Source organism: Chenopodium quinoa, unplaced genomic scaffold (genome assembly GCF_001683475.1).
Source record: "Chenopodium quinoa cultivar QQ74 unplaced genomic scaffold, ASM168347v1, whole genome shotgun sequence".
Taxonomy (NCBI): domain Eukaryota; kingdom Viridiplantae; phylum Streptophyta; class Magnoliopsida; order Caryophyllales; family Amaranthaceae; genus Chenopodium; species Chenopodium quinoa.
In genome coordinates, this window is record NW_018742764.1 from 678,702 (window position 1) to 695,537 (window position 16,836).

The 16,836-nt window shown below is 32.7% G+C and overlaps 2 protein-coding genes across 2 annotated transcripts; one reads left to right on the plus strand and one right to left on the minus strand.

Moving 5' to 3' along the window:
* The first annotated feature begins 1,066 nt into the window (after positions 1-1,066).
* Positions 1,067-3,045, plus strand: LOC110724461 (probable glutathione S-transferase parA). Its single transcript, XM_021903881.1, has 2 exons — positions 1,067-1,499; positions 2,512-3,045. The coding sequence occupies exons 1-2, from the start codon at positions 1,179-1,181 to the stop codon at positions 2,857-2,859; spliced, it is 669 nt and encodes a 222-aa protein (XP_021759573.1). The 5' UTR covers positions 1,067-1,178; the 3' UTR covers positions 2,860-3,045.
* A 10,112-nt stretch (positions 3,046-13,157) lies between these two features.
* On the minus strand, positions 13,158-15,600 carry LOC110724462 (chalcone synthase-like). Its single transcript, XM_021903882.1, has 2 exons — positions 15,163-15,600; positions 13,158-14,452 (listed from the first exon to the last, which is right to left on the minus strand). The coding sequence occupies exons 1-2, from the start codon at positions 15,338-15,340 to the stop codon at positions 13,455-13,457; spliced, it is 1,176 nt and encodes a 391-aa protein (XP_021759574.1). The 5' UTR covers positions 15,341-15,600; the 3' UTR covers positions 13,158-13,454.
* Positions 15,601-16,836: the final 1,236 nt, after the last annotated feature.

Below are 16,836 nucleotides of genomic sequence, written 5' to 3' on the forward strand. Positions count from 1 at the left end.
AAGCCGGTTTGTGAAATTAGCAACCTATTTAAGAAGGTGACTTGCCACATGTCACCTTCTAATTGGTTTTTTAAATAATTTAAAAATAAAGAATAATTTTTTTTTGAAAAAAAGCTTTATTCTTCCCCAATTACCTCCCCTGCCGGAACCCCCTTCCCCCAGCCAGGCCCAGCTGCCTATTCCCTGCTTTAGCTTGCCTGCCCCGCTCCCTTCCCCGGCGGAAAACAGCAATCCCCACCCGTAACCCCTTCCCACGCACGTCGACGAACATATCAAAGCCCCCACTGTTAACCCTATCCCTGTTTCTCGATGACAAATAACCCCCCATCACAATCAATTTCACAAACCGGTCAGGAATATGGGATAGGCTGCCATTGTGGTCGGCGTTGGTCGAAATTTGGTTGCGATTGGGCAGTAGCTTGATAGAAATTGAGTGGTAAAAATTGGTGAAAAGTGGTTGTTTGGTGTTGAATGGTTGCTATTTTGGGTGTGAAGTGTGGTGAGTGGCAAAGTGGAGGCGTGTGGTTTGCTGCTGCAGACATTAAGGGGGTTTGTGGGGGAAATTGCAGTGGGGAGGAGAGAGAAATAAGGTGGTCAGGTTGTTGGCGGTGGTGAGAGGAATTTGTAGTGGCGAGGAGAGAGAAAGAAGGTATTGTGGTGGAGGTTAGGTGGTGATGGGGTGGTTGCTATGGTGGGTTGCCATGAAAGAGGGTGGTGAGGTGGGAGGAGAGAAAATAAAGGGAAAAAATAATAATAATAATTAAACAGGTTGTAGGTAAAAGGTACTGTTTGAGAAGATAGGGGTCAATGGTGGGATTATTTCCAGATTTCGAAAAGGTGAAACTGTTTTAAGCAGGAATGACAAAAGTGAGATTATTAGTTTCTATTTTTCCTATTTTTTTAAAGATAATACTTATAGTCAGGTTATTTTACCAGGTCTTAAATCAATTGTATAGCCAACAACCTCAAAATCTCAACCAGTCAACAAGTAATGACGCATGTGATGACGGCTTTCATGATTTCATCCCACAAACCTTGCAATTCATTATAATAATAAATAAATAAATAAAATAAAAAAAGAGGGTCTATATCATAAAATTCAAGATCACATTCGAGTTAAGAAAAAGAATAATAATAATAATAATAATACTCTCTTTATCAAAAATTAATATTCGAAAATGTCGAGGGAAGAAGTAGTGGTGCTTGATTGCTGGTGCAGCTCATGTGCAATGAGAGTGAAAATTGCACTAGCAGAGAAGGGAGTGGAGTTTGAATGCAAAGATCAGAACTTAGCTGAAAAGGGGTCGTCGTTACTACTTGAGATGAACCCGATTCATAAATTGGTTCCGGTTTTGATCCATAATGGCAAACCCATTTGTGAGTCACTTTTAATTGTTGAGTATATTGATCAAGTTTGGACTCACTCATCTCCTCTGCTTCCAACTGATCCTTACCTCCGATCTCAAGCTAGATTTTGGGGCCAATTTGTTGACAATAAGGTAATTGACTATTTGACTCGTTCTTAATTCCTCTGTTTTCTTCACATGATTTTTTTGTCGAACTTAAGTTATCTATCGACTTTACTAATTAAAGCTTTTTTAATTACATATTTTAATTTTGTTGAAACTTAGTTTTACATAGTTGAAATAATTTTTTGCTAGTTAAATTTATGTTTATTAAGCTCAAATATTATTTTGGAATATATACTTCGAATAAGCTGAGGGGAAATGAACAGTGACTTAGGGTCTGTTCACTTCAGCTTACTTTCATTTCAGTTAAACTTCAATCAATTCTATTTATTTTAGTTCAGCTTTAATAAGTTCAATTCAGTTCAAATCAGCTCCTAATTTCCTTCTACTATAAAATATTCATTTTAGCTCAGCTCAGCTCCAATTAGTTCAGTTCAGTTCAGTAAACAGGCCCTTAATTACTACTTCCTCCGTTTCATTTTATTTGACACGTTTCTTTAGTCATGTTTGCCAATGTACAAATTCAATCAAATATCTTTAACTATTGACAAGTAAAAATTATAAAAAGTTTAAATTTAAAAATATATATATCGTGACGAATCAAATAAGACTCCAGACTATATTTTTCATTACATATATATCGCAAAACACAGTCAAAGGGGAGTATATGAATAGTGTTAAAGTCAAAACTTGTCAACTAAGAAAACCGAAGGTAGTATAAGTTATGACATTCATATACGAAGTATATTCCTCGGATAATATAAATTTAGAGATTACAATTTGGTGCAAGAACAATTGAGCCAAGCTGTTAGAAATATGAGATATCGGAAAATATATCCATCTCATATCTCTAACACAAATAGTCTTAAAATGAGAGTGAGGGATAACTTAAGTGGTTAGAGCTTCCCTCCCGATTTCAAGAGATCCTGGGATCGATTCTCACCCCCGGCCTTGTGGCTCTCTAAACAACAAATATTCTTAAAATAATACAGAATAGATCGATTTGATTTTTAAATTTAATAACAAGATTGGTCTATTGCAGATATACGAGGGTGCAAAAAAAGTATGGAGGACAAAAGGAGAAGAGGAAGAGAAAGCCAAAAAGGAGTTTATTGAGAACTTGAAGATATTAGAAGGGGTGATTAATAATCAACAGTTTTTTGGAGGTGATACTCTTGGTTACATTGATATAGCATTAATTCCAATTGCACCTTGGTTTTATGCTTTCGAAAAGTTCGGGAATTTCAGCATTGAGGCTAGTTGTCCCAAAATTGTTACATGGGCTAAAAGATGTATGGAGAAATCGAGTGTATCGGGTTCCTTACCCGATTTTGATAAATTTTATTATTCCTTTGCCTTCGACATCAAAAAAGTTCTCGGGCTCGACTAAACCTACTTTAAATCTTCAATAACCACTCCAAAGATTTGGTCATGGAACATGTTACATGTAGGAGAGCTTACAAATTGCCGCACACCTTACAGAAATAATTTTATTTCCTTCTGTTTGTGTTGTTGAAAATGTAGTAGGTACTTTATTAATTTTTCGGAATAAGTGAAATCTATATTTCTATTAAAACTCATGGCAATACATGTCATGTTGCTATGTGTCAATGACAGTATATGTTATACCGTGTGTCGCATTATCTAAATCAATGATATGGCACCAAGTAATATTTATAATCACATATATCTATTTATACTATTCTTAAATACCAAAGCAACTAATTACAATTTAAATTAATACTATCGATAAAAAAAATAAAATAAAAATTAAAAAGTTCTAAATAAAAGTCATTTTACATGGTCATAATCTATATTATTATTAAAAGTCATAGGAACAACCTTCTAATGCCATGTGTCACCCTTTATTATTATTATTTAGTGCCACATGTGCGCCATGTATCATCATATGTGTATCATTTACTTTCTCACTACATTGAATTCTATAGTAATGTGTAGTTAATTAAAATTACTCTATAACTTTAATTTTCTATAATAATATTTAATTTTCATGATAAACTCTTCATATGTGCCTCCATATTTAAATTTGACATGCATATTTGAAATATATATATTACAGTAATAAATTAAAAGATAATATAGATTATTATATTTATCACTCACTTTTATTATAATATGTCCATTAAACGTTTCCTCAAAAAAAAAATGTCCATTAAACGTTTTTATGAATTTTGATCAAACAATTATAAAAAACAATGCACCGGGGCATCGCCCGGGCCAATAACTAGTTACTAATTAAAAAGTCATTTTAGTTTTGGTAGTACTTAGTAATATGAAATTGATTATTAATATGGCTGGAAAACCACAATCATTAATTGTAACATTGTTACATCATAATTATTTATTAGGATATGAAATTTTTTTGTCTCAAACCTGTAAAGTCCGAAAAAATGGATGCAAATATCAAGAGTCAATCCAATAGAGTAAATTTATATTGGGTTTTTCTAAGCTATACCCCTAAGGTATTCGAGTTTCTAAGGTGTACCCATGTTTTTTCAAGTTTCTAAGTTGTGTCCCTCATCTCACTATCATTAATGAATGGTACCCTCCTTAGGACTTCCACGTCACCTAAAGTTAACTATAAATTTAATAGAAAGATGATAAAAGGTAAGGAAATGGTAGGAGAAGGAAATCTTAGCCACCGCAACCCTAATAATGAAAACTGAAGCCACGAAATCACACTCTCAAATAACTTTTAAACAACTAATAAGGATACATTTTAGTATTGATAAGGAGTTGAAGGGCACAGCTTAGAAACTTGAAAAAGCATGGGTACACCTTAGAAACTCAAATACCTTAGGGGTATAGCTTAGAAAAACCCATTTATATTTTATAAAATTTGTGGGATCATCCAAATAACTAATTAAAGACTAATGTAACTCTTTGCAAATATTTTACTGTATCATAATTAGTTGCGATGAAATTGAAATGATTGTGATTTTATCTTTAATTTCATACTTTGTCTGTTTTTTTTTAAATACATCACTTCTATATTTGTTAACTTTATATTGTATTTTATCATTTCTCTCTTATTTTAAACTCTACTTAAATTATTTTATCATTTCTCTCTCTTTTCCATGGTCCCTACTTAAATAATAAAAATATCTATTCTCTCTCACATACTTTCTCTTTCATAGTCTCCATATCACTTTTACTATAATAATTTATTCACCCACTGACAATATTATATTACTCTTTTAAAATTATGTGCACTCCCAAGTGATACAAATAAAAAAATATAAAAAAAACGTAGGGAGTATTACATTAGATAACCCCAGGCTTCGCTTGTGCCAACAACTAGTTTAATACAATAAGTCAATAAAGTGATTGTATGTAGTCAATGTAGACCATTATCGCAGATTTTAATGCTTTTTTTTTTTTTTTTGGTTTTGAGTAGTTATATTTTAATTTCTAATTCAAATGAAATTTAATATTACCCTTTTTTTTTTGACACGTTTTGACTTTAGCACTATTCACACATTTCCCTTTAATCGTGTTTTGTGCTTTATACGTAATGAAAAATATAGTCATGCAGAATCTTATTAGATTCGCTCTGATAAAATATATTTTCAAAATATCAATTTTTCATAATTTTTGCTTATTGGTAATAAAAGATATAAATGGTTGAAATTGTGCATTATATCAAACGTGACTAAAGAAACGTGTCAACTAAAAAGAAACGGGCTAATGTGATATATTTGTTTGATTCGTTTTGATTTTTAAAGAAAGATCGCAAAAAATTTAAGTACCTTGATTATATTTTATTAATAATCATATGAGATTGATAAAAGATACTCTTGAAACCACTTTGTTGTTGATGGTTCACAACTGAACGTCAAAAGAGGAGTGAAAACCTTAATTGATTTTAGCATAAAAATCTCATTTGGGCTTTTAATTGGACCAAATTCTCCTCATTCTGGTTGCCTACATTATTTCATATTGAAAAGCTATTGATTCGCACGCAAATTCCCCAGCTGCCGCCTTCGCTGATATATTTTACTTTTTGGCTAACATATTTTATGTGTTAGTTGATATATTTCATTTGTTAGCTAATATAGTTTTTATGTTGGCTAATATATATTATTTTTGTTATATGATATATTTTTTGAAAAAGTTTTGTTAGGTTCCTTTTGTTGGCTAATATCGAACATCATTTGACTTATATGTTTCTTTAGTTGACTGATATATTAATTTTGTTGGCTGATATGTTTATTTTAATTGTTGGCTTATATGTTTAATTTTATTGGCTATTATGTTTATTTTGTTGCCATGTTAGCTTATATGTTGCTTTTGTTTGCTGGTTTCATCCTTTTGTTGGCTAAAATGCTTTATTTGTTGACTGATATGTTCCTTCTATTGACTCCTCCGACAGCAAACTCTTCGGTGGTGGATGCTTAGGGTGATATGTACCCTTTTGTTGGATGATATGTTCCTTTTATAAGCTGATATGCTTCATTTGCTAGCTGTAGACACCCAAATGTGTCTCCCCAAAACCAAACCCAATGATGAGTACCTTTCATGTCATTTGATTATCGAACAAAGAGAAAGTGTGAAAAGTCTAGTGATGATGATGTTTTTTATTAAAATATCTCTTCTTTCTGTTTTTGAAAATATTTCTTTTCTTACCTTATTTTTGAAAAACGTGCATTTCATTTTAGTTTGGTCCATGATAAGGGTCCAATAATGGTGTAGTTGGATGGGGATTGAAAATATCTTTCCAACGATATATTATAAGCCCAATTCCGATAAATAATGAGGAAGTTATGGCCAAAATACTAAACTGAGTCCGGTTTGGTTTTTATATGCGGCCCAATGATCTAGAGGATGGCCTATTATTAATTATCATTCCTAAAGCTATTAGGATTGATTATAGTCTTCTAGAATATTCTAGAAAGTGCTTTTAAATCCTAATGGAGTTAGGATTGATAATTATGTTTCAAAGAGTTTGAAATTGAATAAAACTACTTCTTTTTAGAATCTTTGTTTTGTACAAAATGGAATATATTCAGATTTTATTTTCATGCCTTATAATATTTATCTAAACTTTATATGGTTGGATAGATCTTGAAATTATATTTCCAATGATATATTATAATATTAAATCCGAGTTATAACGAAAAAGATATAAATGAGACATGAAACTCTATCCAAAACTGACACCCTTCCACTATTTCGGCCATATCTTTTCATCTACACAATATTTTAATCTAATTTTAATTGATTTGGAAATTAGACTTCAAGAGCTTTCCAATGACATATTATATGCCTTATTTGGACTTCTAGATCAAAAGATATGATAAAAACAAAACTCGTAAAACTGATTATTAGCGTCTAACGCTAACGCTAAGCATTAGCGCCCGGCGCTAAGGCTTGGCGCCTTGCGCTAACCTTCAGCGCGTGGTGCTAATGTCCATCGTCTGGCGCTAATCAAGTTTTATTCTCCTTGAAACTCTGATTCGTTTTTTTATCCATCCGACTGATTTTCTCTATAAATAGCCTCTTAAAGTTCCGTTTTCAATCATCAATTCTTATCTTTTTAATTCTCACCAACTCTCATCAAGAAATTCTTGATTCTCTCTCTCTCTTTCTAAGCCTAGCTTTTTTCAAACACAATATCTCATACATTAGCACTAGACACACCTAGCATTGTTCGAAGTTGCCTTCACCCTAGACGTGAAAGGTTTTAATTTCTGAGGGTTTGGTCCCAAATCTAGTCTAAACTTTCTTAATCTCTATTTCAATTATTTAATTTAATTGTTGATTTTATTATTTTCCTTGAAGTTTCTAACGCGTGTATTTTGTTATTAGAAAGAGATACGAGGCATCCAAGTAAGTGCTTTAATCATGCTTAGATTGTTATTTTGATTCCTATTATCATGTTAGGATGTTTTATTGATTCCTAATATCATGTTTAGGATGTTCCTAGTATCATGTTAGGATGCTTTATTTAGTATGATATTTAGGGTGATTTGCTTATATCAATCATGATTCCTGCGATGTCTTTTATTTTCTTTCCTAATAGCATGTTAGTATCATGTTAGGGTTAAAGCTTTGATTTTTATTGTTTAGTGACATGCTAGGGTTTGTTATTAATCTTCTTAGTATCATGCCTATGATCTTGCTATAATTATGATTTAATATGAACATGATTATGATAATTATGATTATGATTATTGTTGTGTCGAATTATATAATTTAACGTAATTTGTTAATTAGAAAATTATTTCACGTAATTTGTTAATTAGCGAATTGTTTCACGTAATTTGTTAATTTATGAATTGTTTTACGTAATTTGTTAATTTACGAATTATTTCATGTTATTTGTTAATTGACGAATAAATTATATATAATTTGATTATTATTATGTTGCTTGATATATATTTATTGTTATTGTTTGATCACGCCTTTTATGCATGTTTAAAAGGAATTTGGTACTTGTAATCACGGTTAATAAGATAATAAATAATCTTGTTTAGGGTTAATATGATTATAATTCAAGTGATCGCCAATGATAGTTTTATTTGTGCATTAATATTCAACTAACATGGATTAAACAGGTTTAGGGTAATCCTATTGATTGCATGTTAGTCGGAAAGCGCACATGAATACGATCAGAATAAAGTAGAGGCCTATTATTAGGGCAGGTTCAATCTCTTTTAGATTGGATTTGTACCTTCATCCCCGATTTGTACCTTATTGTCAACACATTTGAACCTAATAGAGTTGTCAAAAATTGACCCGACTAGAACCCGATTATTAATCGACCCATTTGAACTCGAAAAAATGGTGACCCAAACCCGACCCCAAAACTAACCCTAGACCTGAGTTTTCGAGACCCGAGTCCGAACATGAACCGACCTAGAGATGACCGACCCGAATGTAACCCGTAAATCATTGACTAGAATCGAACCCAATCTAAACCGAAATTGACCCAAACCTGTTTTAATCCGCCATAACCCAAATTTAACCCGACCGGTTACTAACCCGACCTGAATACAACCCGACCCGTTCCTAACCCGATCGGAATTTCACCCGAGCTGTGACTAACCCAACTTGAAATTCAACCTAACCTGTTACAAACCCAATCCGAAATCAACCCGACTTGTTATTGACCCGAACTAAATTCAACCTGACTTGTTATTGTCCCAATCCAAATTTTACCCGACCTATTACTAACCCGACCCAATATTCAACCCGACTTGTTAATGACCCGATCCAAATTTTACCCGACCTATTACTAACTCGACCCAAAATTCAACCTGATCTATTACTAAACCGATCCAAAATCAACATGACTTGTTATTGACCCGACCTAAATTCAACCCAAATTGTTCCTAACCTGATTTCAAATCACCTTAAATTCAATTAAGACCACCTTATTATTTTTTATCAAATCATTTTGTCTAGGGAGACCAAGTTGATCTAGACCAGCAAAAGAAAGAAGAATCATCCCCAAATTTAAGAGTTAAATATAGTATATATTTTTTGTATTGTCAACGGAGATAATTATCTTCCTAAATTATAGGCTATAGTTCCCTCATATGTTGTCATACAAATTGTTATATTGTCATTACATGAATTATAAACAAACCAACCCAAAAAATGTACCCAAACCCAAGATGACTCGACCCGAAATCAACCCAAAATCCAAATTAACCCAATATTTGAAACCTGAACCCAAACATGACCCGACATGATCATAACCCGAAAATTATTGACTTGAACCTAAACATGACCCGACTTGAAAATGACCTGATCCGATTGTAACCCGAAAATTATTGACTTGAATCGAACCCGACTTGAACTCGAGAATGATTCGACTTGGAAGTGACCCGACCTGATTATAACCCGCAAATTATTGACTTGAACTAGAGAATGACCCGACTTGGAAATGACCCAACCTGATTATAACCCACAAATTATTGACTTGAACCGAACCCAACTCAAACCCGAGAATGACCCAGCTTGATTCTAACCCACAAATTATTGACTTGAACTGAAGCCGACTCGTACCCAAGAATTACCCTGTCCCGTTTTAACCTACTTATTATTCACCCGACCCAAATGTAACCCAACCTGTTATTAATCCGACCTAAACCCGATAAGATTTATGACTTGACGTGACCCGAATCAAGCATGACCCAACCCGAACCCGACCCGCATAGGTTACGTTATTAACCCAAATTGACCCGACCCACTCTTACCCTACCCAAACTCGACCTGTTTACTCGAATTGAGTGCTCTAGTTGGAGTCCAATGAGAATGACCATAAAATGAGAAGGATGAGAAGGAACAAATGTGCATATGTTTTTACTAAATGTACATTTTTTATATATATTGAATATGCATAATTGTGTTTCAAACTAATAATTTTTTTTAATTTTCTAGAAAAACGAAAATTATGCACATTTGTTAAAAAAAATTATGCACATCACATTTGAGTCTTTTTTTTTTGCACATTTAGTTCAAAAAATATGCACAAAAAATCCTTCTCATTCTTCTCATTTTAAGGAACTTTATATATATAATGAACACATAGTCTTCGAATTAGAGAGATAATGAAAGAAATATTAAATAGAAATAAGTATTAATTATAATGATTGATGAATTGATATACATTATAAATTAAATATTATTTTTAGAAATAATTTAAATTGTAATCTAAAACCAGGCCATGAGGTCGTTCCTTAGCAAAATCCTAGTGTTAGTTAAGACGAACACTACAAGAGGGGGGGTGAATTGTATGTGAGTTCATATTAACAACTTTTGCAGAATATAAAACAGGATATAATAGGAACTAAGCAATGCATACAAGATTTTACAAGGAAACCTTTCAAGGCCCAACTAGAAGTAAAACCTCGATCGTCTTAGGGATTTCACACATCAAATTACTTCACTACGATAGGACAAACTCTCCTAGTTACAAACTATTATAAACAGACTTATACTCACAAGTTCCAGTCCGAACTTGCTATATAGTATAGTCTCATTCTACCCAACCTAATTCCCTGGCTTAGATTCACTCTGTACTTCCTGAGTACTCTCTCACTCAATTTCAATCTAGAAGTCTACAAACTATATGCTATAAGCTAATCACTCACCCAAACCAAAACAATATAAATACTTGACTTCTAATATGTGATAGGAAAGCTACACATGAATTCCGAAACTAAGGGCCTGTTTACTTCAACTTAATTATGTTTAGTTGAGTTCACCTTCAATCAGTTCAACTCCTAATTTCCTTCTCCCATAAAATATTCATTTCATCTCTATTCAGTTCAATTCAGCTCCAATCAGTCCAGTTCAGTTCAGCTTAGTTCAGCTCAGTTCAGTAAATATGAACAGACCATAATATGACAAATTTTAGACTTGACAAAGTTAAAATTAGAGCTCTCTTCAGATTATTCACGTTTAAACTCACAAGTTGTGTTAATTATGAAATCTTCTTTATATACAAGAGGTACTCGTATGTAAAGTAGGGTTTTTCAAAAGATAGAAATTATAAAACTACCAATTTCATAAAACATGTTTTTATGTAAATCTTTTGCAAAGAATATCTTTATAGAAAACTTATTGAAGATAAATTTAAGAAAAGAATATTATCATGTAAAACCGGATTTTTTTTAAAATAAAATATTTTAGAAAATCTTTTTATAAATTAAAACTTATCTTTGATAAATTTTCCATTTTTAAGACTTGCCAATCTTTGTCACGCTTCTAATAAATTCCATGCATAAACTAACCTAACATATTTACAACAATCCTTAGAATAATAAACTTATATATTCTATCTAGATTGTTCGGCAATGTTGTGGGTTATGAATACTTGGGCTTCACGCAGTCCAAGATTGAGATCATGATGTCCATCGATCTTACTCCAGCTCAGCTCCTTGCTAGAACTTCGCGGGCCAATTTCTAATGGAACTTGCGGTCTTCAACGCAGACCAAGTCAAGCTTCTCAACTTGATGTCAAGCTTCTGTAAGAAAGCTTCACTTCATGTTCCTATTAGGGAACTCATCAGTTAGTTCTATTGAGGAACTCTTCTTCTACTTTCTATAAATTTCCTTGGAATCTTCTTGAGTCTTCATAGACAGGTTACTCTTCCACTTCTAAAATCAACTTCACTTATCCTAATCACAACACTTGGAGAAATTTTATTAGTTGAAGTTTGCTTATTCTCATCATCATAACTCTTAAGCTTCAACACCTAGTCATTAAAATCCATAGTTAATACTACCCTAGTACTCTAGTGGGAGGTGTGATGGGCCGCTACTAGGTATAGTCCATACCAAGGGTGAAAACAGTATAGAATCAACAATAACATACAGTATAAAAACAACAAATAACAGTATAATATAAAGATTCGCTCTTTCCTCTTTCCCTCTTTCTCCATTGGAAATCTCGCTAGAATTATAACAGTATAAACTATATAACAATATATTTCTCAATAATAACGTTATATTTCTCAATAATAACAACATATTTCTCAGTAATAATAGTATAAATCGAAACAAATTATAACAGTATAAACTATATAACAGTATATTTCTCAATAATAACATTATATTTCTCAATAATAATAGTATAAATCGAAACAAAAAAAGAATTTGATATGGAACATAGCAGGTGTGGGCCTATAGTAACTCCTCTAGTGGAGTAGATAAGTGAGCCTCGTTGACTTAGCGACTCTTAAAAAATTACTTTTTCCACTTGCCAATTGCCATTGTGTTGCAGCTAGTTCATGCCTAGTGTCACCATCCATTAATGAAAGTCTTTCCTCATTTATCATTGATAATTTGATATACTCGTGTATAATTTTTCTTTGTGACATCTGTCTGTTAGAAAGACTACTTCCGGTTTTTTTATTTTTATTATTTTTTTTATATATATTTTTTTTAGTGTTGCACTTCGATCAAACATACATTAGACGCATGACTTTTATTTGTCTATTTATTTATGTAATTTTATACTTCGTATTATTAAAAATTAGTAAAATTTAATGTTATTAATGTATACAATTTGTAGAATAGAACAACACATTTAATATTTATAAAATAACAGTTGATTTGAGTGTTACAAGTATATATTAGTAAAGTTTCGAGTCAAAACCGTTATGTTTATAACAAAGTGTAGCACCTGAAAAATTTGTGGGAGTAACAACTTTGGGCTTAACTCGCAATTTGGGCTGGATTTACATATCTGAGATTACTATCAAAAAAATATCCTCTTTGATTTTTTTTTTATAAGATTTTTTTTATAAGATTTTTTTTTTCTTTCTTGTAGAAATTAAGATTATGAACTATAGACTATAGTAGTAGTTCTAAATGAAAGATCTTGCCTTAGCCCTTGGAATTAATGGTGAATTTCAATTATATATAGTTTGTGACTAGTTATCCTTTTACCGCATCAACACTCTATCTTTAATTGCATTAATTTGTATGCAGACAATAAACCTCAAAACATTCAAATACAAGGGTAGCATTATACTTTGTACGTATTTTCAAATACACAACGCATTACTTTTTTTATTCCATTTGTTATTTGTAGATTCCATTATACCAATGTAATATTCTCTGCTTTATTCCTTCAAAAGTATGTGTATTAATGTAATTTATTTTTCTTTTACCAACATTTTTCTGCATGTATTGCAAACTACAGAAAATATATATCATAAATTCATAATAACAAGGACGTCTCTTTTTGAAAGTCACAATAGTAATAGATACAGACATACAGTAGTATTGTGTTCCATTTCCGTACAATAAAAATAACCATAACAAACACGTAAATATTAATTAAGAATACTATAAATAAATTACATTGGAATGGACCACTGGAAGATAATAATAATAATTACTAGTACTATAAATGAATTACGTAACAAAAGTAGTAGAATCATAGCAGATATTGTGGCAAATTTAACTGCCACTCATGTTTTATGGGGTAGACATCCAAAAACAACTTCAATAGGTCAAAGGAACACTGTGAAGGACAACAGTTTCTACGGTGAGGCCGGGACCAAACCCGAACAAAACACCCCAGTCTAGCCCATCGCCAGTAGTCGATTTCCCTTCCTTGGACGACTTCTTCCTCATCTCGTCTAGGATGAATAAAACACAAGCACTCGACATATTACCAAAGTCACGTAACACGTTACGTGTGGCGGTAAGTTTTTCTTCGTCTAGGCCTAGTTTGGCCTCGACTTGGTCTAGAATAGCGGGACCACCAGGATGAGCGATCCAAAAGAGAGAGTTCCAATCATCAATTCCAAGGGGTTTAAATGCGTCCTCGAGGGCCTTGTTAATATTCTTAGAAATTAGGCCAGGAACATCTTTCAGTAGATGAAAAGTCAGGCCCACTTCACGCAAGTGTCCATCAATTGCACCCTCAGAGTCGGGGAGTAAAGTTTGGGCTGCCCACACCATCTTAAATAAAGGCCGCTCAATGGACTCTACTGGATCAGCACCGACAATCATCGCTCCAGCCCCATCCCCAAAAAGGGCCTGGCCCACCATTGAGTCCAAGTGAGTCTCAGTAGGCCCACGGAAACAAATAGCCGTGATCTCAGAACAAACCACAAGGACTCTAGCCCCGCGGTTGTTCTCCGCAAGGTCCTTGGCGAGACGGAGGACCGTCCCGCCAGCAAAGCAACCTTGTTGGTAGAGCATGAAGCGGCGAACAGAAGGGCGTAGGCCGAGGAGCTTAGTGAGCTGGTAGTCCGCCCCTGGCATGTCAACACCGGAGGTGGTGCACATGATAACATGGGTGATCTTGGACTTAGGCTGCCCCCATTCCTTAATAGCCTTGACCGCGGCTTCTTTGCCGAGCCTAGGGACTTCGGCAACCACCATGTCTTGTCTAGTGTCTAGTGATGAGCCCATGTACTCGCACATGTTTGGTTTCTCCTTGAGTATGTCTTCTGTCAAGTACATGTAACGTTTCTTGATCATTGATTTGTCACCTATAAAATTTAATAACGGCAAAATTTATAAGGTTAGTACAATTTAAGGCGTATCCTTTAATTTAATTTAGGAGACAGGCTTAATAATTATATAAAAAAAAAAAATTGTGTACCTCTTATTTCTTTAGTTTCATTTTACTCGTCTTACATAAATCTTGTACAGTTTTTAAATAAATGGGATAAGTAAATTGAAATGGAAGAAGTATATACCAACGAGATTCCATATATTGGGAAATTAAAAGTGCGCTTTTAGGATATTGTTTAAACTCATTAGTCATTTTTCTGCTAAATTAAAATAATTAGATAAGCACACTCTTTGCATGCAACTATGCAAGTTCCTAAGGAAACTCAGTCAAATTTGTCTCTCCTCAAATTTTACATAAATCTTTGCCAAATAAAATTCTTCTACGCTTAATATTATACAGTAGACATTATAGATGTTTGCTGAATCTATCCACAATCTTATATTTCTTTAATAATTTCTTGGAATATAATTGTCTAATCACAATATAATTCAAGCTTGTGGATCAATTAGTGTATTAATATTAATATGAAGATATTGCATGTTAAAACAAATAAAACCATCCAGTGCATCATTTCATTTTCATTTTCCACAAAAGATATATAATATAATGTATAAATTATAAACATCAACAAAATTAATAAATGCGATGAGCTAAAATGAGTATATATAAAAAAAACAGACTTACACATGCGCCTAAATTTCTCCTTTAAATCAGTCATATGCTCACTCTTAGTAACACGAAAGTAATAATCCGGATAATCAGCTTGATAAACACAATTGGGTGGAGTGGCGGTACCAATAGCCAAGATCGCGGCCGGTCCATCGGCACGCTGAGCTTGGCGGATTTCATCAAGGGAAGCCATTTAAGCTAGATACCTTGCACAACAACGTTCCCTAGCAAAACTATAAAGCTAAGAGAATATATACTAGATAAAACTTATCTTAATCAGAGTACTTAGCCTATATATATATAGTGTAGCACTTTGTGAGTATTTTTATATAATATAATTAGAATTTAAGAAGAAGGTTAGTTGGAGAAAGTTAAGTAAGAAAATGATAGAGATTAGAGAAAGAAGAGCACGTCGACAGAGTTCCAATAGTATTGTAAGAGATAGTAGTACAACTCGTGAGATATATAATTGTAGGTGGTAGGTTAGATGGACGGACAGATTTAGGAACACGTGGGTTTGGGAGTTAGGCATGGTTAAGTGATGGTAGATATTGCATTGCACATTTTGATATGAAACACAGTGTGACTTTTGGTTTTTTATTTGCCCAAGTACTTGGTATCTTAGCCCCATGTATCAAAGAAGGAAAATAAATATCGTCATCTAAGCATTATTTTCAAGGACTACAACAAAGAGTGATGGTATAAAAACAATTGATGGTTACCCTTACTTTACTTGATTTTTTTTGTGTGTTTTGTCCTTTTTTTTAAAGGTTTTTTTTTTTTTTAAAGGTTTTTTTTTTTTTTTTTTTGGGTAGACTTATATGTCTTGATGAAGGGACTCGATTTGGAGGAAGTCCAAACACTTACTTCCTCCGTTTTAATAATATTATAACAATGGAACTTTTGCGCTATTCATCACTCCTGTTTGACCCTATAATATGATTTATACAATGAATAAAATATAATCACGTGAGATCTCGTTAGATTCGTCTCAGAAAATATTTTCACAATATTTATTTAATTTAATATTTTACTATTATACAAACATAGATATTTAAGATGTAAAATGTCTTTTGGAATGCATAATTTCATCTATATTGCAATATTAATGGAATGAAGAAAGTACATGAAATATGAATTTATAAATGCATATTATGTACTTCCTCCGTTCTTTTTTTAATTACACCATAAGGGGTTTCACGTTTGCCAATGCATTACTTTGGCAATTAACATCTTTAATTAAACTTTTGTAAAATTTATAAAAAATTAATACTTGAAAATTAGATTTCAAGACGAATCTAACTAGATCTCACATGATTATGTTCTTCCTAATAGATAAATCGCAAAAGATGGTCAAAATAGATTAGATGAATAGTGTAAAAGTCCTTATGGTGCAATAAGAGAAAATAGGGGAAGTATTAAAATATTGATAAATTTACTTGACAAAGAGAGAAAACGAGAGACAAATTGGAATAGAGACTAGAGAGGTAGATCCAAAGTAGATCCTCCTACTTTTTTTTACTCATTTATATGGAAGAGAAAGAAAAAATAGTGGTACCACACTTTATTTACATCAATGGTAAGTTGGCAACTTGCATATTACATAACTACATACCATTGAAATTTTAGAAGCATCACTAAGGGCCTGTTCTGTTTCGTTGAAATTCAGTTCAATTCAGTTCAGTTCAG

Bases quoted from the DNA above. Each gene is read 5' to 3' on its own strand.
- LOC110724462 (XM_021903882.1), bottom strand. From the start codon at position 15,340: ATGGCTTCCCTTGATGAAATCCGCCAAGCTCAGCGTGCCGATGGACCG. The intron at 14,453-15,162 runs GTAAGTCTGTTT...TAAATTTTATAG, and splicing joins GGAGAAATTTAGGCGCATGT to GTGACAAATCAATGATCAAG.
- LOC110724461 (XM_021903881.1), top strand. From the start codon at position 1,179: ATGTCGAGGGAAGAAGTAGTGGTGCTTGATTGCTGGTGCAGCTCATGT. The intron at 1,500-2,511 runs GTAATTGACTAT...GGTCTATTGCAG, and splicing joins GCCAATTTGTTGACAATAAG to ATATACGAGGGTGCAAAAAA.